The sequence below is a fragment of the Rhinolophus sinicus genome, chromosome 17 (genome assembly GCF_057876585.1).
Source record: "Rhinolophus sinicus isolate RSI-liver-muscle chromosome 17, RSI-T2T, whole genome shotgun sequence".
Taxonomy (NCBI): Eukaryota; Metazoa; Chordata; class Mammalia; order Chiroptera; family Rhinolophidae; genus Rhinolophus; species Rhinolophus sinicus.
In genome coordinates this window covers 167,991,015-168,015,245 of record NC_142517.1, presented here as the reverse complement: position 1 = coordinate 168,015,245, position 24,231 = coordinate 167,991,015, and the positions used below count along the sequence as shown (strand labels likewise).

At 36.3% G+C, this 24,231-nt stretch overlaps 1 protein-coding gene across 14 annotated transcripts in view; it reads right to left on the bottom strand.

Moving 5' to 3' along the window:
* Nucleotides 1-23,724, bottom strand: part of UBE2E3 (ubiquitin conjugating enzyme E2 E3) — an 80,683-nt gene extending 56,959 nt beyond the window's left edge. For 2 of the 14 annotated variants that reach the window (XR_012498341.2, XR_012498340.2), the window contains exons 1-3: nucleotides 22,952-23,724; nucleotides 21,700-21,918; nucleotides 19,862-19,912 (exon numbers count right to left, since the gene is read on the bottom strand). Coding sequence is in view for 12 of the 14 variants with exons in the window: in XM_074338789.2 (XP_074194890.1) it covers nucleotides 19,862-19,912; nucleotides 21,700-21,893 (245 nt within the window). In the remaining 2 variants the exon portion in view is untranslated. Of the gene's footprint in view, nucleotides 1-19,861; nucleotides 19,913-21,699; nucleotides 21,919-22,359; nucleotides 22,808-22,951 lie in introns of those variants that run through there. The other 12 variants (XM_074338745.2, XM_074338765.2, XM_074338789.2 and 9 more) reach the window with 11 other exon arrangements.
* Nucleotides 23,725-24,231: the final 507 nt, after the last annotated feature.

Sequence of the window (24,231 nt, the reverse complement as noted above, 5' to 3'; positions counted from 1 at the left end):
GGCAAAAGCCCAAGAAGCAACAGCGGCCTTGGTTGTCACTTACAATATAATACACATTGTTGTTTTTCACACTAAAGCAGACTATATAATGCCTTGGTCTCTTTAAAAAGAAATAAGCCCTAAGCATATGCATACAACACAAACATAAATTTAAAAGTACTCCTTGCTACAGACTATTGTGCTAAACTGATTATCCTTCTCTCTTCTGCCCAAGCCTGCAGATACATTCTCACTCCTGCACACACACATATTCATACCTCCTGCCGTCACAGTATCTAAGGCAGTATGATGAACAGCATTATCTTTTGAATCAGACAGTCCTGAGTTTTAATCTTGCTTCCATCATTAATTAGTGTGTCTTTAGACGAGTTACATAATCTCTCAAAGATTTATTCTTCTCATTTCTAAAAAGATGATAATGAGAGAATTGAGAAATAATACATGTAAATCACCTAGCAAAGTGCCTCGCATAGTCAGTAAGTAATAGCTGTTGTTTCAAATGGGCATGCATCGCTGAAATTGACACTTGTTATTGTAACTCAACACACACAAAAAGTGAAATGGCAAACAAAATGTACAAGACCAGAAGTCTTGGAAAACAGTTTGGTTCTATCATGTATTTACTATGTGCAACCAAATAAATTGTTTTATGAGCATTTTAATAATCAAATTTCGTGTTCAAAAACAGCAAACTAACTTATGGAATTATGGTAGTGAATAAAAATCTCAAATCCAAAAAACGGGGAACTATATCTTATTTAAAGTTCATATCAAATGAAGTCTAACTATAATTAGATTAAGTCAATTTTATATTGTGAGAAAATATTATCCCTCTTGGAAGGAAGTTCTTAGAAAGATATAAATAATTTGAATTAAACTTATTTACAAAGTATTTCTATAAATGTCTAGAGAACACCACATTTGCTCATTAGAGGTTGTCTGAAACGTGAGTATTGCTAATGGCAAAATTATCTACCAGATAAAACAGTCATAAATACATTACCTTAAAAGGTGCTAATATAAAAATATAAACTCTTAACAAATGACATTTCAGCTTAGAAAACTAATGAAAATATATTTAAGTCCAATACAAGCTCCTTACTAAATAAACTCCCCATCTAGGAATCCCCATTAAGCTACATACACTTCCTGTTACAAAAGGGATGTTCAGGATATACTGTCCACTCCTCAAAGAGAATAGGAAGATTCCCCCTCAAACAAAAACCTATGAATATACTACCATAAGATACCAACAACAAAACATCATGGGCAGACACACGTTTCAAAACAAAACCCTCTGGAAAACAGCCTGCATCTCTGTACTGGGTGTCGAGCTCTCTTATAGACCTTTAACATGTAATCACCACTAGCCAAGAAGGGTTATTAATCTTCCTTTTACAAACTGGGGTGTGCCCCAGTTCTTGATGTCTATGCACAATAAAAAGGAGTAAGAGGGAATAAAGGACAAGTTAATCCATGATAGGTAAAAAGACACAAACAGGGAAATATTCTAAATCCATGCCTGTCCAACACTGTGCATACCTGTGGTTACTAAGCACTTACCAAGTGGCTAGTCTGAATTGATATATGCTAAGTGTAAAATACACACCAGATTTCAAACACATTGTACCAAAAAAAAACAAAACTGGTAAAATAGCTCATTAATAATTTTATATTGTTTGCACTTTGAAATAATAATTTAGGATATTGGAGTTAATAAAATATATTAAAATTTCACATATTTCTTTTTAACTTTTAATGTGTCTGCTAGAAAACTGAAAATTACATATGTGGTTTGCATTACATTTTTACTGGACAGCACTGTTCTAAATCATGACATCTAAATCTATGAGTTTCGAGGATTTTTATTCGTAATCATTTCTAAAGTTTGTCACTAACAACAACAAAAAATAAACATATCTGTCAGTTTATACAATCTACATTTCCCGTCACTTTTCCATACATTTTCATACACACCTCTTAGGATGCCCTAACAGCAGTGAACAAAATAAACATATTAAAATACAATATAGATTATATTTGAAAATAGATCAGAAGACATTATTTTACTAATGTACTAGTGCTTTTATCGCGCAGCCAACAACTGATACACATTTTCATTAAAACAACAATCCCTTAAAACAAATCCATTCCAAAAGGTGGTTAGTAGGCCGATCATAAAGTCAACCTGCTCCTGGAATGTCACTTGTGAGCTAGATGTGAAAGGCCACATGTACCTCTAGCTGATGCCAACTGGGCTTCTATGATACTGCATTGCCTGCTACTTGTGATAGGCAACTCCTTGAAATGCCATGCACCAACAGCTAGAAAAGTTCTTCCTTGTAAACTTCCATTATTAAAAACCAAAGACATGGATAAACATCACATTTTTTATCACCAAATATTTAATAGTGAAGACAGTATCATCTTACTAGATAGAGGATTTAAAAATTAAAATTGTAAAATATCCTCATCCATAGTTGAAAACAATGTATCAGATTTGAAAGGTGAATGCATTCAGATTATTTTCCCCCAGAACCATCCATCCATTCATTTGTCAATGAGTTACCCAAATCTCTTTAACCACAACTCAAGTTATAAACTAATCTGTGACTTCTAAATCCCAACTCCTCTTTTCAATATCCTGCAGAGATTTCTTATTGCGCTCACATGTCAGGGTCCTGACCTTCAGTTTTGAGAGGTCTCATTAGGCCACTTCAGGCCTAAGCTCTATTTTTTTCTTTTCTGCCTATTTCATCCATTGTGCTTGAGCAAACCTACTTATCTGGTGCTCCATCAACACACCCCTTCTCCAAGTCACCTCTTTTGTTATATTTCCACTTCTTGTTCCCCTACACATTCATAATGGGACGGGGGACTTCCAAGACTCGAGGCAAAAATGTTATTTTATTTTCTCCAGCTGTTTAAGATGCTCTTTAAATTCTACTTCAACATACAAGCTCTTGACTTTTCTTTCGGGAGGTTATTTCTCTCCCACCTATCCTTCCTGAATAAGCGACATATTTTACCTTGTTTCTTCACACTAATTTACATTAAATGCAATTAATTCATTTATAAAACTCTGGAGCTTGGAAGGAATTTTGTGGTCCCCTAAACCTGAAATATTATGCTGATGTAGTTTTCTGAGGAGTTGGTTCATAGTTTCCAGTAGGTTTTTTTAAAGGCCAGGGAGTACAACCCCTCTAGTGTTGTTTCTAGTTCCTGCCTCTTTAAGAGCATGTGTTAATTTATATGCTTCATCCAAGCAATATGAATCTTGATAAATTTATCACTGATCTAACTCTTTATGAACAATACATATCCTTTGTAATGCTGATGCAAACATTTCTCCTGTATGTTTAAAAGTTTTGTTCCTTTTCATAGCACCTGCTTTACCGACTGGAATGTCAATCACCTCCTTTATAATTTTACTTATCGATTCAAAATTAAAGTTAATCTGCAGAGTCTAATCATGGCCACCACACTGGACAACTCCAGGGGGTGTCACTCACACTGTATTCTGTTTAGCACAGCAGAGCAGTGTGAGTGGCACCCCTTAGAGTGTACAGTGGGGATGTTCTGGATCAACCAACAATAAATATGCCCATTTCGCAGTTTTCCAACAGTTTGATTTTTTACAATATATTTTAGGTTTCATTCATCTGGAGCTTATATATTGTAAAAGCTGTGATTAACAATTTTTTAAGTCACTATTCATTTATACTAATTTCATTTAATAAGTATTCTTAACTCCAGTTTTGGAAAGTTACTTTAACAGATTATTTTTTTAAAGGTGTTTAAATATACGGAGTCTCAATCTGAATTTCTAGTGAACATAACTTTAAAAAATATATATGTATCTTCTATGTGCTAGAAAGTGGGATAAATTTTGATAATGAAAAATGCAAAATATGGTTGCTGAACACAAAAGTCTTAGTCTTATCAGAGAAGTAAAATCATTACTATCCCGTGTAATAACTTCTTATTGTGTTCCACTCATTATTACTATTTGTGGACTAGAACAGTTTTTCACTTTTAAATCTTTGTGTTAGAATTGGTTCTAACACTTCATTTTTCAAAATGCTCTTTCATAAGCATATCTATTTTTCCACAAAACAACTGCTGTTTACGATTATGTACAACATGCATCACGTATGTAATATCTAATATACTAAAAAACAAATGAAACAATTATTATCTGCATTTCTGAGAGGACGTAAATAACTTGTTCAAAACCTTTCAGTTACTTTGTGGAGCTCAGACTTGAACTTGCATTTGTCTAACTTCAAAGCCCGTTATCTGAGTCAGCTGGCCTTCCTGTATGTACAGAAAGGACAATTTTTTTTGGTGAGGGGAAGGTTCATTCGGTCTCTGCCTTCACAATATTTATACCTTTTATCTTTTCAAACTTTATATTATAGTCAGTTATTACAAACCTATAATGGGGGCACACCTGACTTTTTTCCCCCTCATTATTCACAAATATTTTCAATAAACACAATATTGGCTTTTTGTTAAAGAAAAGCCTATTTTTATTATTTTAAGGAAGAATTTGCTTCTACTTCAGTGTTTAATTTGGGAGTTTTAATATACCAAATGATATCACAACTGATTAGGGAAATGGAAACCCAAACCGCAGTAAGATACCTCTTAACACCCACTAGACTGGCTATAATTAAAAAATAACTGAAACAAAATAACAGAAAATAAGTGTGGCAAGGATGTGGAGAAATTGGAACCCTCATACATTGTTGGTGGGAAACGTAAAATGGTACAGCCTTTGTGAAAAACAGGTTTGGCAGTTTCTCAAAAAATTAAACAGATAATTAACATATGACACAGCAATTCCACTCCTAGGAATATACCCCAAAGATCTGAAAACAGGTATTCAAATAAATGCTAATACACAAATGTTCATAGCGGCACTGCTTACAGTAGCCAAAAGGTGGAAACATAACCAATGTCCATACCCAACCGATGAAGGATAAAATATACCAAATGCTTTTATTTCGTATTTTGTATTTCATGAAATGCTCAATCATTTTTCTTCTTTAGTCTCTTGCTGCAGTCAGAGGACTGGGAATTGCCATTCTTTGCAGTCTTAAAACAAAATCCCTTTGTTGAGGGGTATTATTCTTTTCTAATAAATAAATTCTACTTGTTTTTACAATTGTAATAGTCCTATTCCTCAATGAAATTAGACTGTCATTTTGGTAGTAACGGTATTGTGCTTGGGGATTTAGATAATATTTGCCTCAAAACACGTTTAAGGTATACACCTGAAACTAATACAAATAAATAGATAAATAAATAAATAAAATATTTATGATCCTTTCCCATCTTTGTCTATGCTCTAGAATAAAAGATAAATGGGGAAATAGCTGCCACTTAGAAGTTTAGAATGTATTATCCATAAATTTATAAATAAAAGTATACATTCTTTTAAGTTATTTCACAGATCTAATTTATATTTTCAAATGAATCATCCTCTTCATTATCTAAAGAAACAGCTGTTAGTTTTTTTTAATTTTTCTTGTCTTTTATAAAATAAAAACACATATCAGTGAGATTTAGGAATATCTCTGGTGCTTTTTTAGTTCATTCCATCATCCTCCAAAGTTGTAACTTACTATGTTCTGATTTACTTCTATTTTCAGCTGTTTGCACCAAAATTTCATGCCCTCATTAACTCAATAAGCTACACATACAAAACTTGAATGTTTAGCAGACTCCTCCCACATGTTTCTTTCCATTATGACAGGCAATCAAAGTATAGGGGGTGCTTAAGTAAAAAATAACTAGACATTAAAATCAAGTAAGAAACATGATCTTAACTGTCCTTCTCTACTTTCATAGAGAATAAATGGTATTTCATTATCTACCCTGCCTCTTTTCCACTCTCCCCATCCCAACTAAGACCTCACGCCTCTGAGTACTATTTCTCAAAAAATGATTGGAATGGGTAGCTCGTACCTGGATCCTATGAGATACACTTCTTAAAATGCACATTCTCAGACCAGCCTTGGACTAACTATATCAGAATCTCTTCTTTGGATAATTGCTGATTATAACAATCTCTTGATTCACCAAGTCCAACCAGAACACTGCCCACATATAGCATCAGAGTGGCCCTATAATTTACCATACAGCTGGAGCATTTCTGAAAGTGAAAGGGAATGCTATTAATAATTACACCAACATAACAGATATAAACCAGGATGTATGGTAACAGCAGGATTGCTGTGGTGCTCCGCACTGTGAGAATTTGGGTAGTTTCAGAACTACTTTCAACTAGCAAGTTCATTAAAATTATTTGAATACGTAGTTCAAGAGCATTATATTAAGAGCTGAAAATATGAAGAAACAAAAGATCCATACCCAGTCCTGGTGCCCAGTTCAGTTGGGAAGAAAGGGCACATAACAAGAGGCGGCAAGCAGCAAAAATAAAAAATACTTAACTGTCTCAAAAAGAAATGCGCAGGAAAAAGTCTTCACAAGAAGATGTAGGATTTGAAAAGGGCCTTCCTTAACAAGGATCACTACTATTTGGAGGATTACAGCCATTCCATACAATGAGAGAAGGTAAAGATGCAGAGCCTAGAAAACCCATGTAATGCTCTGGGGATGGGAAACAAGCCACTTTTGCTCGAGTATAGGGCTTTCATACATAATGGAAGATAAAAATAAAGATAAGTTAGGCGCCAAATGCAGAAAACTTTGATGGACAACCACTGAGATTTCTGAGGGAATTCCATAATCAAAAAGCAAAGTTGACAAATGTGGCCTTGAGTGCTCAGGGGAGATCAGAGGGGATAAAAGATACAAAGGTGAAAAAAGGACAGATAGTACACGTACTCAGAAATACTAAATATTAACGATGAAATAAATAGAAGAGATTTCAGGAACGTCAAAAAAGAAGTTGAAAGTAAACAGACCTAAGGTGGGCACCTAAAACAAAAAAGAAATTAAAGAAGTCATGAAGAAAACACTGATAGCTATATTACCAAATGGCATTATTGAAATAAAATAGAAAAGGAAAAAAACGAATTTAAAAAAAATGAAAAAAATCCAAGACAAAAAAGTGGAGACGTAGCTATATACATGGCCCAATAACCTAAGATAAATGAGAAGCCAGATAGTGAATAAGGGGAGAAAAGATGACAGAATTAAGTGGGCTTTAAAAATAAATCTCAGAAACAGTAAAAGGTTAATAATTAGAAAGAGACCGGAAGCACAAGAAAAGGAAAAGTTCAGTTTGAGACAAGGGGGTAGCAGAAAAATCCTGTTACGAACACAGGCTTTCCTATAAATAAAATTAAACTCAAGGGAATATACAAAGATACCTATTTGCAAGAGAGCAGGTGTATGTACATGTTAAGCTCATGCAGGAAGTTCAAATTCAGTGTGAGATTTCAGAGTTTGGGGGAGGAATAAAGAGTAAATTGCTAGAGGAAGAAAATACCATTTTTTGCATAGAAGACATTACATATGCAGCAAAATCACACATATTTGGTCATGATAGGCTTTACATAAGAAATCTATGACAAATTATTATACATTACTTGAAGCAACACTATACAATTTTCTTTTTTTTTTTTTAACTACAGCATAATGATTTACTATCATTACAATGTGGAATCGAGCCAGTAATTTGCAACTGGAAGTAATAACCCTTCCTCTCCCACGACATTTGGAATCTGAGGAGGTGGTTTCTGGTGGCCACAATACTGGGAGCGGGCCCTACTAGCATTTAGTCAGTAGAGTCCAAGGATGCTCAACATCTTCCAAGACAAAGCACACTCATCCCCACATGCCAAGCAAGGCGCTGATGAGAAACTCCCTAAATAGACAAAGAAGGTTGCTTTGTCTTGTATATTAATAACAATAAGGTTCATTTGTCAATTTAATTCTCGTGGTAAATTAATCTGATTCTGATAAAGGTCTTTGGATTCCACTTTGATCTATTTTAATTCAGAACTTAAAAATAGAACTTTAGTTCTAATAAAGATATTTCAGTTATTCTAATGCTAAGACATTAATTAGCCCTTGACAAATGATGAAGAGGTGGCTAGGAGAATACAGTGTTTAAAACAGTAGCTTCAATAAGTATTCAGTTTTCAAAATAACATCTAGGGCAATGGTTAAGTTGAATGCATGCATTTGCATGATTTTACCACCAAATATGTCCATGCAATTTTAATACAGCCAAAGTTTCCTAAGGCAAAGCAATTTAAGTTGAAGTTTACTTAAAATTAAGAAGATCTATAAGGATTAGAATGGCAATATACTAAAGTAGTGCAATGGATTGAAACACAACAATGATTCTGAAAAGGATACTAGGAAACAAACTTGTTATTTTGAAAAAGATTTAAAAAAGAAAAACTGGTAAACAAGGGAAAGAATTAAGCACTTATTCCGCTTTCACTATGTAACTTACAAACTAGGTAACCAAACAGAAGATGTGGGTGTCTCTTTAGAGATGTATTCCAATGGCTGCTAGCATCACAAAGACAACCAGATCTTATGTGTCTCCTGATAGAAAAGCACACTACCACCTTTGAAAAAAAGAGAAAAGGAAAAGAGAAGAAAAGAAAGGAAAAGAAAAGAAAGAAAAAAAAAGGAGAAAACCAAGCCTCTTGACCTAACTCCCAAATTTACAAGAAACACTGAACACAAAGAACGATATTAAACTACGCCATAGGAATGCAAGAAGCAAAATCCAGACTGAGAAACTCTGCCCAGTTTCATCACTAAATAAATAGCAAAAATGAAAAACAAAAAACAAAAAGAGGAACTTACAGATCAGAAGAGATATAAAAGATATCAACCAATCACAATGTATCTATTTCAAAACTGATTCAAATAAATTGAGGGGAGGGGTTGTCTAGGACATTCATAAGACATTAGTAAATTTAAAAAGACTGATTAAGGAACTTGGATAAAATTTTTAGACCTGTTAATGACATTGTGGTTAAGTTAAAAGGAGTCCTTATCTTTTGAAAATGCATACTGAAATATGTTATTTAAAAATACAGATGAAATGATGTCTGAGATTTGTTTCAATGTAATATGGAGGGTAAAATAGAGGGGTTATAGATGAAACAAGATTGGTCAAGGGCTGGTAACTACTAAAACTAGGTGAAGATTACATGGGGATTCATCATACCAGTCTGTTTACTTTCGTATATATTTCAAGCTCTCCATAAGAAAAAGTTAATCTTAAAAAACTAAGAAACCTCAGCAGGAGGGAAAAGCAATCATTTGTAACATGTTTATTTTAGAGTTTAAAAAAGAACAAAATGAATACTTGGCATAGTCCTCTGATGGATATGGGAATATTAAGCATCTGGGAGGATATAACAGAAATGTCTTTTAATTTTTTAAACAAACTGGCGTAAATAAAATAAAGAAAATAAAAAGGGACAGTAGTTAAAATTGTCATTGAATTCCACGCTGATCACATGTATCTAAATTTGTGTTCGAACCCTTCAAATGCCAGACTTTTCCTCATTGTGATAGCAAGTAAATTTACTACAAGCATATATACATCACAAATGCAACAAATAAAACCAACACTCTTAGAAACAAGTGTGAAAAATAAAACCATAAAGTCAAGGCCTTATGGTAGCCTCTATATTTTGTTGTTGCTACTGTTTAAATTGGGAAGACTACAGAAAGCAATAGGAAGCTATAAAAAAATATGTAGGCACAATCTTCTGAGATCGATTCTCTAGGGGGACCCTGAATAAATGGATTCTTGACCTACTAAAATTTAATGTGAAAAAATGATCCATTTGTAAAGGACCTATAAGGTTGTAAATAGCAAAATGAACTACAAATAACCACCCTCAGAAAGGAAATGAATGTTGTTTATAAAAAGTGAGACACATGGATGTAAAAAGAGGATCATCATGATGATTTATAAGTAAAGGAAAATAAAATAAAAAGGTAACAAAATTCATGTTTCCCCAGGCCTTTCATTCAGACGAAAACATGTGGAGCTATACTCCCAAAAGCAATTTCAGACTAGAGATGTCTTTATTTTTCCCCAGACAAGCAAGAAGTTAAACAGAATGACAAAGTACATTTGCTCTGGGACAGTGAAGCAGCAAAGAAACTTCTGAATGGCATAACTGCTCCAACTCCCTACAAAACAGGCAGACTACACCTCGGACAATGAACGAACACAGCACTACTGCAATTGCTTTCAAAGTGCTGTTTCTTACAAATAACCATAAAATTAAAACTATTATTATATACTCCAAGCACCAAATAAAGGGGACTGGGATTCTTAAAAATTTAAATAATCCTAGAAATTTGACCTTACTGCTATTATTCTTAAGGTAATCATTTCCTACTGACCATCACATCCAAAATAGGCACTAAAAACAAGCTTATGCTGTTTATCTGTATACTTTATAAAACCCATGAAATGTTGAGAGAAAAAACTCAAAGCTTTAGAGTTTAATATTTCATTTAGACAAGACGCAAGGCACAGACTGATTTGTAAAACTCAGTACTTCCATTAATGTAAAATGAACCATGTAAACCTCGCAGGTCACTGAGAACAAGCATCTGTTTTGCCAAGTGGACAGAGCAGCTCATCTTCCAGAGATGCATAAGAAAAAGCAAGTCCCTATACAAATATCTACAGATAATTTTTGTATAAATTCACAAGTTTAGGAAAAACAGTGCTTAAATAAACTATGAGAAAATATAAAACAAGACAAAATTAAGAGGAATCTAATATACAGCCAAATTTCTGTAAAAAAAAAAATCAGATCTGGTATAAGTATTAAAAAATATTAAGTAGCATTGCTAAGAAATCAACATTAAAATTCTCCTAAAATCCTGTGTGACTGAGGCTTTTCTCCATAAAGCTAAAAATTTTTATCTGCAAAGAGATTTTTTCCAACTTCAAAGCAATTCATAAACATGGACTGCTTCACAATACCCCAGAGGAAAAAAGGAGAGGTAGATTTAAAGTTATTCCTTTGCCCACAGGAAAGCCATACACAAAGAACTACAAGGCAGAGAACAAAGATTTGCCTTTTCTGTTATGATCATATTCAATCCCTTACCTTTCTTACAAGGAAAGGGAATACGGCAAGAAAACTGGCAAGCTGGGGAATGATCCCTGAAAAGAAAATGCTTCTAAATAATTTTTAAAAAGTAAATAAATAAAAACAATAAGAGCCTAGTACTCCCAAGCCAAAGGAAACTCACTTCTTTCTCCAACTTACCATCTGGACCTTACTTGTTGAGTTCTAAAACCCTACAGAAATAGTACTTTGAATCCTTCAAGAGACTATATACAAACAAATGAGATTTATTTACACTAAGCATGCACCTACAGACCAATATCAACTCTGAATGCTTCTACCAGATTTTTCGAGCAGCACTACACAAAAGTGCTTCCCTCCGTATCAAAAGTAAACCTAGTTTTTTGTCCTTGATCAGTTGTGTATATGCACTACATATGTGACATTTGGCAATTTTCTCAACAACCCTGATTCAGTTTTGAAATTTTAACAAGAATGATACTTCTTTATAGGGTTGTTTTGGGAATTAAAATAGTGTATCAATAGGTACTATACTATGGATCAGAGTACAGTGTCAGGCTGGGTGTGCAATTATTTCCTCTTTCCTCTTTTGAAGTGACAGTGCGAGTCATCTTATTCATGAAGTATGTATCCTTTGCAGCAGAGAAACTGATTAGAAACTGATTTCTCACTGAATCCCCATATGCTCCTGCACATTTTCCAGCCACCGAGCAGTTAGCTGAGGCCATGTGATTAATTCATGTCTTACTTCCAGACCAAAGCACTTGAAAGTTAGCACATGACCCTCCAGCTCTCTTGCCTGAACAAATGTTCCAAACGGCAGGGCTGGAAGACACAACCAGCATAGATCTGAGTCAACACGTGGAAGACCCACCCAGGAGAGTTCATATGAGCAAACCTTTATATGTTGATGTGTTATAAGCCTTCTAAGTTTGTTAATGCAACACAGCTAGCAAAATTTAGCATTTCCTTTTACAACAAATTACACTCAAACATTACAAGACAAAATACATACATAAAAATGGCAAGTCCTATGTTTAAATATTAAAGGATATCTTCCTTTCTGTATAATTCTGTTAATCTAGACTAAATGGAATGATTAAAAGAGAATATCTGATAGCAAAGTGGAAAAGTAATCCAATATGAACAGAATAATTTGAAAAGAAACTGGTATTATAATTTCTCCTTAAGGGGAAAGAATTCTAAAATCAAATGTCTAAATTCTTTTCTTCTAAAGGATACAAGTTACACAACAACAAAAAAAGCCATGATCCAAAAAATAACAACTGAGAAACTGAAGAGGGCTATTAGGAAACAGGTAAAAGAAAGGAAAGCAGAGCAAGACTTTACAACACATTTTCACTGTGAGTAAACTAACTAGTAATTTGTCATTGCAAAAGAAGTAGTAAGTATAGGGTCACAACTGCTTATACACCATTCTGGAATCCCAAAAGCTCTGATTATCAAAGCTTTTTTTTTTTTTTTTTTAAACATTAGAAGTAATTTGGCAGTAACATCAAACATGACCTAACCTGAAACTCTTTGTAGTCTCTATGTATCCCACTTACTATGAATACTCACACCTTTTTTTGTGTGTAGAAATATGCACATGTATGATTAGGGAGTACTCTTTGATTATGTTATATAAAATACAAAAAGCACATCATATTCCCTTTCTAAAATCTGAAAATGTCTGCATTCTGAAACACAACTAGCTCTAAGCATTTGAAATAAAAATGACTGCGGACTTGTTAACAATAAAAACAAAAAAAAAATCTCCATATTGTCTTAATGAAAATAAAATCCAAATGCTCAACATCACTAATCATCAGAGAAATGCAAATCAAAACCACAATGAGATGTCACCTCACCCCAGTCAGAATGGCTATCATCAACAAGACAAATAGTAACAAGTGTTGGAGAGGCTGTGGAGAAAAAGGAACCCTCATACACTGTTGGTGGGAATGCAGACTGGTGCAGCCGTTATGGAAGGCAGTGTGGCGGTTCCTCAAAAAATTACGAATAGAATTACCATATGACCCAGCAATCCCTCTCCCGGATATCTACCCAAAAAATCTGAAAACATTTATCTATAAAGACAAGTGTGCACCAATGTTCATTGCAGCTTTCTTTACGGTGGCCAAGACATGGAAACAACCAAAATGTCCTTCGATAGATGAATGGATAAAGAAGTTGTGGTATATATACACAATGGAATACTATTCGGCCGTAAGAAAAGATGGAATAATAACATTTGCAACAACATGGATGGATCTTGAGATTATAATGCTGAGTGAAATAAGTCAGACAGAAAAAGCAGAGAACCATGTGATGTCACTGATATGCGGTATATAAACCAAAAACAACAAAAGAACAAGACAAACAAATGAGAAACAAAAACTCATAGACACAGACAATAGTTTAGTGGTTACCAGAGGGTAAGGGGGGAGGTGGTAGATGAAGGTAAACGGGATCAAATATATGGTGATGGAAAGAGACCTGACTCTGGGTGGTGAACATACAATATGATATATAGATAATGTATTACAGAATTGTACAACTGAAATCTATGTAACTTTACCAACAATTGTCACCCCAATAAACTTTAATTCAAAAAAATAAAAGAAAAGCCAAATAAAGAGCATGGGTTTCTAACCTGTTTATAATTCAATGTAAAACTGAATTTTGATGATTTTTCAATAGTAGTTCTCTTTTATGGTACTTCAATCTTCCTAGTAGAACACAGAAACAATCAGCCTAAAGTTAAATTATGTGGGGGTATAATTAACTAGAAAACATAAAAGAAATAAAAATACTGCTGTAAGCATTTCTGGCCTCAATAGACCATAATTTATCAGGTACTCAAGGGAGCCATTCTGTAGGTTCACATATAGATATGTGTGTGTGTTATAAAAAATAGTATACACATACATCAGATAATATAAAATACAGCACAAGAGTAGTGGGAGGTGGGGACACCAGCTCTGAGGAAAGTGTAGGAGAATATATTAAGCAGGCATCACTAATAAGATAGGAAAATGGTAAAAAGCAAACTATGCAAACTTTCAAGACGCAAGGTGGTAGACTATCTACATTCTTTGTTATGGGGGGTTGTCCTAGGTATTGCAGTACACCTGACCTCTACTCACTAAAGGTCAGCAGCCCCCTCCTTATGAAAAGCAAAAAAGTCTCCTGGGCATCGCAAATTGTTTGGGAGGCAAGCAGGGAGGCAAAAATGGCACCCAGTTGAGAACTACTCATCCAGAGGCAAAGGATTAGAAGTTTAATGATGTTTCTTTTTCTAGACTGTAATAAAATGCCAAGTATACTTTTCCCCAGTAGGGAAAAGAAAAAAGTCATTTCCTATTTCTCTGTATCTACAAGCAGTTTATTGTTTTTTAATCTCAATTTTGTAGAGAAGATGAGAATGACAGATGAAGTTCTCCATTCTCAATCAGAATGCCCTGGCACTATAAGTAAGAATGATTTGTTGATTTTGTTATGACTAAACATATCTACCTGTTATAGCAACTCATTCGAGGGAATGAGGTACCAAATCGTTTCCTATAGAAAGAACAAAACAACTTGGGAGTGTTGCATGCAGCTGGAAAGTAACCATATAACTTTTGTATAATAAATGCACAGTGTTCATCCACTTTCTAATTACATTATCTGTACTGAGCTAATAGATTCCTAATAAAATATAACCTATTTGGGGGGAAGAATACTGTTATCAACCACATCATTCCCTTGGAAAAAAGTTTTTAGTTGCAATAGTACTGAGTCCTTCTGCTACACTGACATATATGAGGGAAATAATTAGGCTTCTTGTGATTATCTATCTTAAGTAAATAACATATGGGATATTTAATAGATTTTCTCCATTCTAAAGTCATTGTTTTGCCTGAATTTTTATTCCTGTGAATTTGAGACTTCAATTTATTTATTAACAAATCTTCACATGCAAAACACTATGTGAAGAGATACAAAAAAATGTATGACAATCTTCCTTTCAAAGGAACATTAACTCTTACAGAAGGCAGACAAACAAGTAAATAATTATAGTATACAGCTATATTATGCATTACACTTGTGGTGAAGCAACTATTAATTTACTGAAAATTAAAATATTTAAAATTATTAGAATGTTCAAAGGCCAAGAAAATCCTCCTTTTTGAGGTCTATGTGGATGTCAAGATGTAATTAATAATAAACTAATAAGAACTATGCATTGGTAAATGACCACAGTAGGGTGGGATGGAAAACACCTTCATTCAGAGTAGTTCTGTACTTCTCTGTTTTACAAATCAAGCTTCCAATTATGAATTAGTTTTTATAAAAAGGGAGTTCAGGATTCTTTTCTTTTGAAGAGCTGAAAATAAAAGGACTAGATGATTCAGGGGATAATTTTGTTTTATACAATAGAGTACACTCACATCACTGTCTAAACAATACCGTTGAATGTATAAGTAAAAAAGAAAAGGCAATCTATCTATATAGGAGGGTTTAAAATCAAGCAGTACTGTATAAGCAAGCAACAAAGCTATGTAGATTATTTTGATCACGTTATTTTGATCATGACCTGCCTTCATAAATCAATTAGAAAAAGCTTCCCAAGCCTGTCCTTAGATCACAGACAAGGAAAGAATACTATGTTTAGGTAGCTGGTAACTATATCAATTCAGAGTCTAAATTTTACAAATACTGATACAATCTCATTCTCAATAAAACTACAAATTTTTATAATAAAATATTTAAAATGGGAAGCATAACTATCACCCTTATTTTAAAAAGTTTCATAATTTCCTGGACAGTCAAAGCATTCTCTATTGAACTAAGTTATCATTAACCTTACGCATTTTCCTTTGAAGGGCATATACTATTTGTTCATCTTTGTCCAATATTCTCACGTTTATTTTCTTTTTTATTCAAGTTTCAAGGAACTGCTTTTCCTAACCTCAAACAAACTTGTTGCTATGTTCTCCATAAATAGGTACTAAATTGATGAAAATGAAATTATTCCTATGGTAGGATGAAACTGCCTCTCCTACTTTAATCATGCGGTGGGCACTTTATTGACCCAATTTACAGTTACAAAACTTTAAAACATATTAACTCATATAATCCTCAACAAACCAATAAAGGGGGTATCATTTTAATCTCCATTTCACAACTAAGGAAACTAAAAGAGAGAAATATCCCATAAGTTATCCAAGATAAACAGCTAATAAGTGTCAGAGCAGGGAGGGATATGAACCCAGACAGTCTAGCTCCAGTACCAGTGCTTTTCAAACCTTAATATACGAGTACACACAATTGACCTGGGCATCTTGCTGACATTCAGATTCTGATTCAGTACTTCTGCAGGAATGGGAGACAAATTTCTTCATGTCTAACAATCTCACCTATGATGCAGATGCTACTGGTCTGAAGATCACCCTTTGAGCAGCAAAGTTCTAGTCTACCCTAGAAAGTGGTGTAAAGTAGTGGTAATCCTCAAAAGGAGGTAGAGGTAGAGTTCATCCATAGTTAGACAGTTAAGCTGATGAGTAAATCAGCGTCTGCCAACTTCTGGTTTAGAACGTAACTGCTTCTTTTATTAAATTTTTTTTAAAAAGGAAGTTAGCAAAATTTGCTAGTATTATTTATAGTACCTGCTTTCAGGTTTTGCATATAAACATATTAGTACTTTAACTTGATACCGAACACCTCCTTCCAATAAACCTTTCCCACATTCAAAAATTATTTATAAATGTCCCCGAATATCTACTTTAACACAGATTCAACCTGCACATATTACAGAATATTTTAAGAGCACATATTTGTGCTTTCTCATTTATAAGTTAAAAATTCAGCATCTTTCCATACTTTTGTAGCTTGTACAAGTGGTAACTGAGAGAGAAGGACACACTGTGGGCAACAGGTGGAATATCAATGTCTTAACAGCACCTCCCCCAATAATTCTAGTCAACAACTTTCTCTAAAAACAGATAAGGAAATACCAGAAACACAATTTCCTTTCATTCTTATTGGTATATCAACAGTTTATACTCTAAGCTAGAATATAGTATGTAAAGATTATAAATTGAAGTCACAAAATATTGTATCCCTATGTTTAGGATACTTTGGCCTGAGATACTCCAAGCTTGTAAAAATTATATTAAAACCCATAATGGAATTCTGATTAGTTAACTACACATGAAAGTCAAAAGAATTAGGTTTTATCAATTTCAGGCAATATGAATTCAGATATTCTAGAATTTATTAATATAAAATCTATTTTAATCATTTAATTTAAACTATACAATCATCATAAAGCTAAAATTCTCACCAATGCACCTGTGAATTATAAGAACACCACAATCTGTCACATACCTGACATGAAAGTAAAAATACAATACAAATTTGGACTCAGCTGTCAAAAATCCTAAAATGCCTCCTCTAAACACTTAATATTCCAAATTCCTGCTCACGGGCAAAGACTAGATATTCTACCCAAAAGAATCTGAAGACACTTATAATAAAACACACATAGCATCTGGATATATCCCATGTCAGGCATATATGGAAGAAGACTGTCCCCAAACTAGTAAGAAACAACTTTTCCCAGTCCTAGACTAAGACTCATTTTGTTTTTCCTTTAATCACTCACACAGGCACAAAGAAACTCATATAAAAAGAACTAGAGAATAAAAGATGTCAACTGCAATAGTTGACAGTAAACGTAAGTTGTGACAAGGGAAAGCAGAGATGATGTATTCCAGGGTTTTGTTCACAAGCAAGACCAAAGGTTTGCTATTTCACTAGTCTAATCCCTAAATGTGAAGTGCTATCCCATGGACTGAAATGAAATCTGGTATTCAAAGAGAATAAAAACAAACTAAACTTTCTATCTCCTAGAAAGATTCTACTTCCTCTAAAATAATCCTCAGTGACCTTGTGGAACCATTCCTAGGTTAAACTGCAAAGGGTATTTCTTCAGCAACTGCAACACTACGCTACTGCTCTAAGGGCATTCAACACATGTCAACTGGGCTCTAGATTTATGCAGGTACACTAGTTTGCACCTTTTGCAGAAAAATCAAAAGAAGAAACCTTCAAAAATGTTTGACCTTACATGCAATTTTAAAACATTTAAGAGTTTTAAATTGATAGATCATTACATCTTTTATAATGGGAAATATCACAATACACTCTGCAATTTAAGTGATTCTTCCAGAGAGCAAATTTAAGTTGACCCCCCCCCCCAAATGGCTACAGATTTGACACACCACTTAGAAGCCTAGAAATACTTTGATTTATTTATTCTCTAAAGCGGTGCTATTCAATAGAAATAGAATACAAGCCACATACGGAATTTAAAATTTTCTAATAACCACATTAAATTTGTACAAAGTAAAAGTGAAATTAATTTTAAAACGTATTTTATATAACACAATGTATCCAAAATATTATCATTTCAACATGTAACAAATCTTTTTTAAAAAGCTCAAGATATTTTACATTCTTTTCTTCATACTGTTTTCAAAATCTGATGAGTATTTCACACTGAGAGCATATCTCATTTTGGACTAATGTGAACTGGTCAATAGCCACAAGTGGCTATGGCTACATTATGAGACAGTGCAGCTCATAAGTAATACTTTCAAATCAAACATAACACTATCTGTTTAAAATTAATTTACATTCATGTTTTCTACTTTAAAGGAAATGGCTGATTACAAATATGAACAAAACTGTTAATTCACTGGATAAATCAGGATCAGATACCTTATCTGAAGATCTGGTTAACGCAAACAAGCAGCAATTGGGTAATACCCTATTGTATCTCAAATAGACTTCAGAGATAGATCTGATCATCATCACAAGTGAACACAACTTGCAGCAAAAATACAGGTAAGACAAGTAAACATTTTCCTATCAAACCATAACACGGCCTTATTTCTAGGAGCCACTCACATTCTTGACCACTTATCTCTATGAAGTTATCTACCAGACTGTTTTTCTAAGTTAGATGAATTCTGGAAGCCATACAGTCACACAAAGCACTAAGTAAGATGAATTGAAAAAAGTATTTCAAACAAAAAATTGTCAACCAGTTATTGTAATGTATCTTATGCCAACCTCAAATTACTCAACACGAGTTTCATAGAAATGAATTCTTCCAATAAATTCCAATTCATTTACTGCTTGTCATACATACTGCGAGTACCTAAATTACTAAGCATTCCCCAAGTAATTAAGATATTTGATTAAAATGTAAATAATTCCAACAATGCATTCTCTAGAAAACAACTAAAACCATTAGCTTAGCACATAAAATTTGTCCTTAAGGCAAGTTACTGAATAAATCAAACAGAAACAACTACTCTCCTGTTTACTGCATTTACATTTTATAACACATTCAGCAATTTCTAAATTTGGAAGGTCAGTTCAGATTGCACACAAGCAGTAACTTTAAAACTTAGCAAAATTTTAGAAGTTCTGGAATAATATACTTCTAAATAAACACACTACAGAAATATCACAACAGAACAAAAATCAGCACCGTTCATACCAATCTCAGTAAGAAGCACAAAATCAGTATATGCGTAAGTCCAAAATGTATGACTTAAAAAAGTATTTTTTTCCTCTCAAATTTACGTAATTCCCATTAGAAATTTTTTGTTTAATTTACTTGAAAACCTGAAAAGAAGCAACTGTAGCCTCTTTTGCAGAACATACATCCAAGGACGATCCATTAATCGCTTGGTATTTTTCCACAATTTGAAATTAGAAAAACAAAATTAGTGTCTTACCTGCAGTTAGGAGGAGGATCAAGGGTTATTTCAGCTAGCTCCTTCTGAATTCTGTTAGTGAAATGAGAACAGACAAAAAGGATTTGAGATAGTCTACAGAATAACCGGGGAATTACACTGCCCTCTACCACCATGCAGTTAAATGCAAGGCTGGCTTTGCCTTCAGTAATGCTAACATGGCTGCTTCCTCTTTGTTCTCAGAGGCATAACCCAAATCCCTTAACAGAAACTTTGCAGCTTTTTTTCTCACTTGCTACTGTAAATAAGTAAGACATTTACACCTGATTAGAGAAATAGTCCTCCACCAGCACTCAGTAAAAGATATAAAATCCATTTTAAAACACTTTTTACCAAAGAAATTCTCTTTTCAAGCTTATATGCAAATGAGACAAGAAGGGAGGAGGGAAAGCACCAGAATATTTGACAATGGCTTGAAGTCACTTTTACTGAGGTGAGGTAAGAATTAACAAGCTCAGGCTCTTGCACATTAATAGTTTTGACAACATTTTATCTGTCAAAAAAAAGTTTAAAATTTTCAAACATCTTCACCAGTGAACAACTTCCAAAGGACTCTGTCATTATTTAACCATATCCATTTTCCCTGATCTTAAGTACAATACAGCACTTAAATTTAATAAACTTGGGGGGAAAGGTGAATAAATTATATAGATTTGAGTAAAGGGCAAAAAAAGCAGTTACATTATTTTATTCAAATTTAAAATGTTTTCAAAACTTAAGATGTGTTTAATATATTCCTCAACAGGACTACAATAAATTGACAAAGATTGTAAATTATTCCAAACACTGTTGTTACTTAATACTTTCATTCTTAACACTTGATTATTGATACAAGAGATGAAAATCCATAGAAAAATAAGAGTACTTCTGAATCACTATAGAACACCAGTATTTGATGCGTTTTTAGATTTTCTTTTTCCTTTGGTGGTGATCAATAAAATGTCAATAGTCACTAATACTATAGGTACATTTGACGTATAATTACTAGAATTCATGGATATTCCACTGGTACCACTGATGGAGTGCCATTTGACAGAATATTATTTTCACCATCATAGATAATAAAAATCAGCAGGAAACAAATGATTTTTCACTTACACCCAACAAAATGTTTCTCCTGCTGTTGCGTGTTAAAGTGTCAAACATATCCAAAAGTTTTACAGGTAAAGGGCACAATGACAATGAAAGTTTCAATCACCAAGTGCCACCTAAAATTGTTAAATGGCTACTTTTCAGTTTTATTTGCCCTCACAGGAATTCAGAGGCGTAACCATAATTTAGCTACAAAAACTAATACCTGGGATGCATGACTTAAAGTCATGTTTGGAAAACTGAAAGCAGATTTGCAGCACAATTTTTAAATCTGCTTTCAAATATAGCCAAGGCCTTGAATTTACAAAATTTCTAGCAAACGTGATTGTTTCTGATCACTAAGTTTCATGAAGAGAAGAACTGCTGATCTCTAACAGTGTCAATTTCAATGAAGAAGAGTATGACTCATAAAAAGGAACATCTTCAATGTACCAGCTAATTTGGGTTCACCAAATTTTCCTTGCCAACTCCTTAAACAATCTGTCAGAATGTTAGTCCAATCTCTCTACTCAAGGACACTTACTGAAGTTACCAAAGTACTGAATGAGTTTGCTTAAAAGTATAATTCTAGAGAGGTGGCTCATATACCACTCAAAGAATGACAACTCATTCAAGTAGAAATAAAACAGATCACGAAGTAAATATTTTTCAACTGTAAAACCAACAAAAATGCCCAACCATTTGGAAGACAACCTGACAGTGTGCTTAATCCTTCTTTTATACATTACCTTTTAGCACTAGTGGATAACTTAGCAGTGGTTTTGCTAGACAGTTTGGTGTTTTTCTTCTGCTGGGTGGCAGAAGGTTTTCTTTCTTCTTGTTCTTCAGGCTCAGGAGCGGCTGGGTCTCGCTGGTCCGCATCTGAACTACCACTGCTGGTGCTGGGGCTCTCATCATCGGACCTTTGCCTATCACTGGACATCTTGATGAAGTTATTACTTGGAAAACTTGTAAAAAGAAAAAAGGGGAAGAAAGGAAACGTTAAGCCTAAGAAATAAATCCACAGCATTTTCTTCTCTTAATATTCACCTACAACCATATTTTAATGAAAACGCTTCAAAGTGTTCACACTTATCTCATCGTACAGCAAGGTTACAGGGGAGGTGATGTGTCTCACAACGCCAGCGCTCAGGGATTTACCGAACTCAAGTTAGAAAACCCACTCACATTTTTTTCCATCCCTTGGACAATCTATCAATTGTCTACTTTCTCAGAAGGCATGAAACAGATTTGCCAGGGAACTTAGGCAATGAACATTAATAACATATGACACACAGTAAATAACAGATCTCGCTGAAAAATGTTAAAAAGTCACTAATAACGTCTAAATATTTACACGCTGACACTGGTCAAAGCTACCAAATTCCCTTTCCGAGAGGAAAACATACCCTGTTAATCGCCCATATGCTTATTTAAGGTGGCGATTCCTCCTCTGTGCACGTAAGCCTTTAAATACAACACTTAGGAATTTAAAAATCAACTAACAAGCTGCTCTAGCCGTTTCCACAGCCAGCAGCGAAGATTCATCCGGCCAAGACCGAGCTGCCACCCTGGGAAAAAGCAGAATCCAAACTGCACCTTCTGCAAAGCTCCCAATACCATCAAGGTTGCTCGCTCAATTTTCACATCACGGACCGACATTTTGTCCAAAATAACGAAAAAAATAAAATCAGAAGAAAAACAAACAAACAAAGCCCCAAGAAGTGCAACAAATTTCCGCGTCCGAGGAGGCGAGCCGCGGCCGGCGGCGGCGGCCACGCAGCTCCGCGGCCCTTTGTGGGGAGGGCCGCGCGGGGGCCGCGGGCAGCGCTCGCCGCGCCGGGCGCCAAGTGATGCGAGCAGCCCAGCCGGCCCCACCGCGGCTCGCGGACACCGGAGGCGCGGGCGCCGGGCGCGAACAAAGCTGCCCGCCCCCGCCCCCTCCCCCACCGCCGCCGCCCCAGCCGCCCCCCACGCGGCCCCCCGGCCCGGCCGCCTTACCTCGGCCGCCCGCCCGGCCCGCTCCCGCGCCGCTACGGTGTGGGGGAGGGAGAGAGAAAAATACCCTTCCTTAAGGAAATGGAGGCAGCTGGGGGGGGGAAAGGGGGGGGAGGGAAAAAAAGAAGCCGAGGAGGCTCTGGCCGGGGAGTGTGGAACATTGAAAGTCGGAGGGGGTTGTGCAGTGCCGGGCTCCGGCCGGAGGGTGGCGCCGCCCAGCGCCTTCGGAAAAAACGGGGGGTGGGAGCTCGGCTGGGCGAGGGCGCGAGCTCCCGGTGAGGCGGAGAGGACGCGGGAGACCCCCGCGCGTTGTGGCCTCCCGCCGCCGCCGCCCGGCTCGGCTCCTCCCGACCGCGCAGTCAGCAAGTTCCGAGGCGAGCGCGGGGGGAGGGGCGGGCGCGGTGGCGGCGCGCGTGCTCGCTGCTTGCCTGGCGGAGGGGCGCGCGCCGCCGGCGGTCGACGGGCGCGAGCTGTTCCCGCGCGCTCCCGCGCGCTCTCTCCGCGCCTCCGTTCACCTGGGGGGCGCACGCGTCCGCCCGCGCGCGGCCAGGACAAAGAGCGCAGCGGGGACCCGGCGGGCTGGCCCCTGCCGCCCTTGGCCGCGGAGCCCGTGCCTGAGAGGGCGGGGGCGAGGGCGCCGTCTCGCGGGGCTGCTGTGCCGCGGGGTGGCTTCCGGCCTGAGCCCGCCTCCAGAGCGAGGCTGCCCATTGGGCTACCCACCCCGCAGGGTGGGTCAGGGTGCCTTCGGGGCGGGCGGAACGAGGTCATCCTCGAGGCTGGCCACATCCCCTCTGCCGGCGCAGGGGCGGGTGTGCACCCCGGTGCCCCCACGCGTGGGCAAGGGCTCTGGGCGCATGGTAGGGAGTTCCCCGCTGACCTGAAGACTAGTGGGTATCGTTGACAAGGCCAGGCAGGCCGAGGAAAACTGCCTCTTGCCCCTCATGTGAGCTAAAGGGGCAAGATGGGGTCTTGGGCATTGAGGAAGGAAAAAAAGGAATTCGAGACTATGGGACCAGCCTCTGCTTCTCCTGGGCCCTCACCCTGCCTTCAGATGCTTTGAAAACTTAAAAATCCAAAATAATTTTTTAAATGTCCCGCTCAAGGTTTTTTAAAGTGAGGGAGGGGAGTTAGGAGGTCCCAACCTGACAGTTTACTGTGGGGCTGTTCTGACGTGCATGCTAGATGCCAGTTCTGGAAAGAGAAGCCCTGAGTGCTACTTGGTCAGGATGTCCACACAGAAAAGCTTCAGATGGGATAGTGAAGGTCAGTTTTGTTCTATCATT